Below are 4,292 nucleotides of genomic sequence, written 5' to 3'. Positions count from 1 at the left end.
ATCCCTGCCATAAGCCAAAGGCACAATTAACCACGATGCCTCCTCTGAGCTGGAGGCTTCCTATCCACACTTGACCCAGTTTTAGCATACCACAGCTTCCTGTTAGACTCATTTAGTACTGCACTCATCTAGTCCTGTCTGATTTAAAGACAGGAAAATATTTCTAGCAGATCTTTATCCTATTTAACATCAGTCCAACTACAGAATAACCTCTTTTTCAGGGATAAACATCCTTGTTTACCTGACAGTTTTTTAAAATACTTAATTATCCCAAATGCAGGTAAATATATCGAGAAAGTAGCAGACAAGTTTATTAAAGCCAGTTTTTTTTTTTTTTTTTTATTAAGAACCTAAAGGAAAGTTGCAATAATACCTTAACCAAACAGGAAGAAAAAAAATCTACAACATGGAAGAGTGCTAATGTAATTTTCATTACAAGAAACAGCACTGAGTTTTAGGACAGAAATGAACATTTGATTCTTGCAACACAGTACGTTCAAGAATACTAAGTGAAAAAAAAAAATCACTATTTGGAAACTGTAACAGGAGACTGTGTAAACAACCAAGCTACACTTCTTTGATCAATGGCAACCACCACAAAAACAGCAGAATAGGCATCTGGCATAAGCAAACTCATTACACAATTTGTATAGTTGAGACTCTCACACCAATAAATTTGTAGTCAGTAAAACAGAGAAAAAGAACAGTTTCTTGTAGCTTCCTGAGTTACAGACCAGGTGGATCCCAATGAGGGGTTAGCATATGCTTCACCTGCTATTCAGGCAATTTCAACTACCAGTTTCTATAAAAGTTGCACATGTGCCCCAGACACTCTTATGTACGGGCACAAATTCCTTGACTGCCAACTTTTAGGGGTTATGTCAGGGACGCAGTGCCAACTGCACAATCTAAAAACTTAAGAATGGCTGTGCTAAGGTAAGACCAAAAGTCCTTTCTCAGGGATGCCTAGAAAAAAGTGTAAGAACTGTGCAAATATAACAGTATGTCCAGAGAATGAATACCCTCACAAACTCACAATTTACAGACATCGCCCCACGTCAAAGGAGATATCTTTCTATTTAGTGCATTTTGGTGACTATTTGATCACTTATCTTCTGAAAGCAGAGCAAATGTTCCTTGCTCCGTATGCAACGTGTTCTGTCTTTACTCGCACCACATGTTCAAAGATTAGGATGAATGGTATCCAAGCTGGCCTAACAGCTAAAGTATAATAAGGCAATTAGATGTTCTTCAGAGGCCAAGTATCTCTATGGAGTCTATGTAAACTTTTGTCATGGGGTTAAGTTCTTTCTTAGTATTTCAGCTAGTTTTTAATCTGTCCTGAAAGCCAATCTCAGAGCCTCATAGTCAATTTTAAGATTATACTTGTAGACGAAAACAGCTCTTTTTATTACCAAGATACTCTCCTGATGGGACTTGAACCTGTAGAAGACTAAAAAATCAACAACCAGAAGCAAACGGCAGTGAAGTAGGAAGCCTTTCTGAAACAAGCCAATATTTATTATACTGTTGGTACATAGGAAACAGAAGCTGTATTTCCAAATGGCCAAGCAATTAGGACAGCCTTTGTGAGCCCCATGACCACCTCAGCACTGTGTGCTCTCCCTCTCCCGGCTCTCTCTCCTGATCAACATGAACTCTGTTCCCTGTTGGGGAAACTTCCTCTCACTATTATGCAGGATGCTCAAAAACACAGGCTGAGGCTTGCCTTTGTGCTGCTGTTCTTTTGCTACTGAATGGGGATGGCAATGAGATGCTCTTATCACACTTACAAGGTCCGTATTTTTGACTAATTTTAACTTACCTATTTTTTGAGTCTTCATTTTACATCTATTCAGAAAAAAAGTAGCCTAACACAACAGTGTTATTAATAGGGTCTAACAGACTGTGTAATTCAACACAAATAATAATATCAAGACAGAGAACCAACAAATGCAATGTCAAGAGGGAATATTAACAGATAGCTATTGTGAGATGCTGGCTTGAAAAATACCAAGACAGCCCAGAAAATCCCCATAGCATTTGACCTTTTATGCAGCTGCACAGAAAAGAGTAAACAAGAAATTACATTTTTTCAGATGTATAAATACAAGTACTAAGAAGCAAAGTTTGTCACTGTTTAAAAAGCTAGTCCTAACTAGATGTTTCTCCTGTATTACGAATGACATCTACTGTCACAGAGTATTTAAATTTCCATAACAGAAAGAAGAAGCCATTACCTGCCGCTCAAAAAAAAGACTATTTTGAGAGCTACAAATCAGACACAACATTAAGATCAACACAGTTGACAAGAAACATTAAATCCAGTGACAAGGAGTATGTAACAGGTGCTTGGACAAGTTTTTTTTATCTCCCTGAAAATTGGGGTAAAAGATGAAGTTCACAATCTATTCCAGGTCAGTATATTCTCATAGCAGAAAGGCTTGTGTTTCCTTTCCAGTGAAATGGCCGTGGTACACCCGCTCATCCTTCGGTGGAAGCGAGTCCTTCCCTCAATACTGAAAATCCCCAGACAACTACTTCAGGGGACTAATTTGAAAAAATAAATAAGAGAGGCTAACAACAAACAGTCTGACAGCTACTGATATCCTCAAGACATCAAAGTATTCCTCAGTAAGCACTTCCCAGAAACAGGAAGATAAGCACACGACACCCACGTAACCCTTTCAATTGTTCTTATGGCTTTCATTTAAAATCAAGTCTATTCTTGTTAGTGATGCAATTAAAACATTAAAAGGTGACTCAAACTCTACAGATCAGAAATTGTAGAAACCTTGAAAAATCAGTTCAGAGGCATGAATTACCTTGTTCACCTTAACAAGAGTCACTTGAAAATATCCATTCAGTTAACAATTCTCTTTCCACCTCTGTCTAAATTTCAGTAACACTATTTAACCTTCACTACAACTGGGTTTATCACACATTCAGACAAAGACATTATATTCAGTTACTTTCATGTCATATAGCAGGATTTACCTGAATGCACGCAATGAATGGTGGGAAGTAAGACAGGCTCATACTCAGGAAATTATTGAAGTCGTTCAGCAGCTTCTGGATGATGGCTTTTTTCTCAGAAGGAGTTTTAGATTTTTCTACCTCATGAAAAATTCCATGAAACAAACTGCTGAAAAGCTGCTTGGCAAATGTTGGATCTTTCTGTAAATTACAACAAAAGAAATAAGGCCACTGAATTTTGCTGTGACACAATAAACTAGTAAATAAAATTAAGAGATACGACCCACCCTGTACCTAATCCCTATGTGGACACTCTTTGGGAGTGGAAAAATTAGTCTGGCATGCATCACACCTATGCCAGGAATTACTGTACTACTCATTCAAAACCCATCTTAATTCTTCTACATAAAGAAATTCCAAGACAATGTAGGTTTCAGACCAGAGTGTTGGTGGAGAGGATGGAATTTACAATTTTCACATATTCACAATTCCCACTACAGGAACCAGGCACCCAATATCATCTTATGGACACCACTGCCAGTGAAGAGGGTTTCAGGAAAAAACAGAAGACATCAATGTGTGAGGAGACCCGGACCTAACATTGAGGGAGCCAACACAGAGAGACAGACTGTACAGACAGACAGTTCCATCTGAGATTTAAAGGCATTTTTTCAACCCAGAAACACAACTGTATGTGTAATAATCCTATGCATCCTGGTCTATCATGGGACTGGAGTTTGGTCTAACTTTTGATCTAATGCTATTCAGATAACTATGATTTTGCTACTTCCTCCCTTTACACAGAGATAAGGGACCATCAGAAGAAATTAAATACAATGGTAATCAGGAATGCTGTGACTTCCCAAGCACTGTGAAATGGGATAGGTTCAGCCTACAGTTTCTACCGCTCTCAGGTAGGAAAGGGAGTATTGGATCAGCTTTACTGAGTAGTCTTAGTCCAGTCTTAGACACAGTAACTTCGTTTGTATTTTTACAACTCCGCTATAGCCATATAAAAGAATAAAAATGGCTGTTTTGTTGCTGTACAACGAAATGTCCTTTGCAATAATGTCTTTAAAGACCACCACCATCTGTTTCTCAAGCAGAGGAACCCAGAGGCAATGGACAACAGTTGATGTCTCAGGTCCTCAGTGTTCAACTCAACTGCTCAGGTGGGGCAAGCTACAAGGCATCTTCTCTCATCACTGCACCAGCCCAGGGGTAGGAGAAACACTCCCTCAAAACAGACTCTTTAAATGCATGTCACAGTGGTTGACTACAGAACAACAAAATCAATTTTGAAAGCAGTTGCCCAA

The 4,292-nt window shown here is 38.6% G+C and overlaps 1 protein-coding gene across 1 annotated transcript in view; it reads right to left on the bottom strand.

Annotated features, from left to right (window-relative positions):
* The window catches only part of PRKDC (protein kinase, DNA-activated, catalytic polypeptide), an 85,723-nt gene that overhangs the window by 25,641 nt on the left and 55,790 nt on the right, over window positions 1–4,292 (bottom strand). The window contains exon 62 of the mRNA XM_009331470.1: window positions 2,998–3,177. Coding sequence (XP_009329745.1) covers window positions 2,998–3,177 — 180 coding nt within the window. The remainder of the gene's footprint in view (window positions 1–2,997; window positions 3,178–4,292) is intronic.

The sequence above is a fragment of the Pygoscelis adeliae genome, unplaced genomic scaffold, assembly GCF_000699105.1.
Source record: "Pygoscelis adeliae isolate BGI_AS28 unplaced genomic scaffold, ASM69910v1 Scaffold108, whole genome shotgun sequence".
Lineage (NCBI taxonomy): Eukaryota > Metazoa > Chordata > Aves > Sphenisciformes > Spheniscidae > Pygoscelis > Pygoscelis adeliae.
The sequence above is the reverse complement of the archived record's forward strand: the minus strand, read 5'-3'. Positions and strand labels throughout refer to the sequence as shown.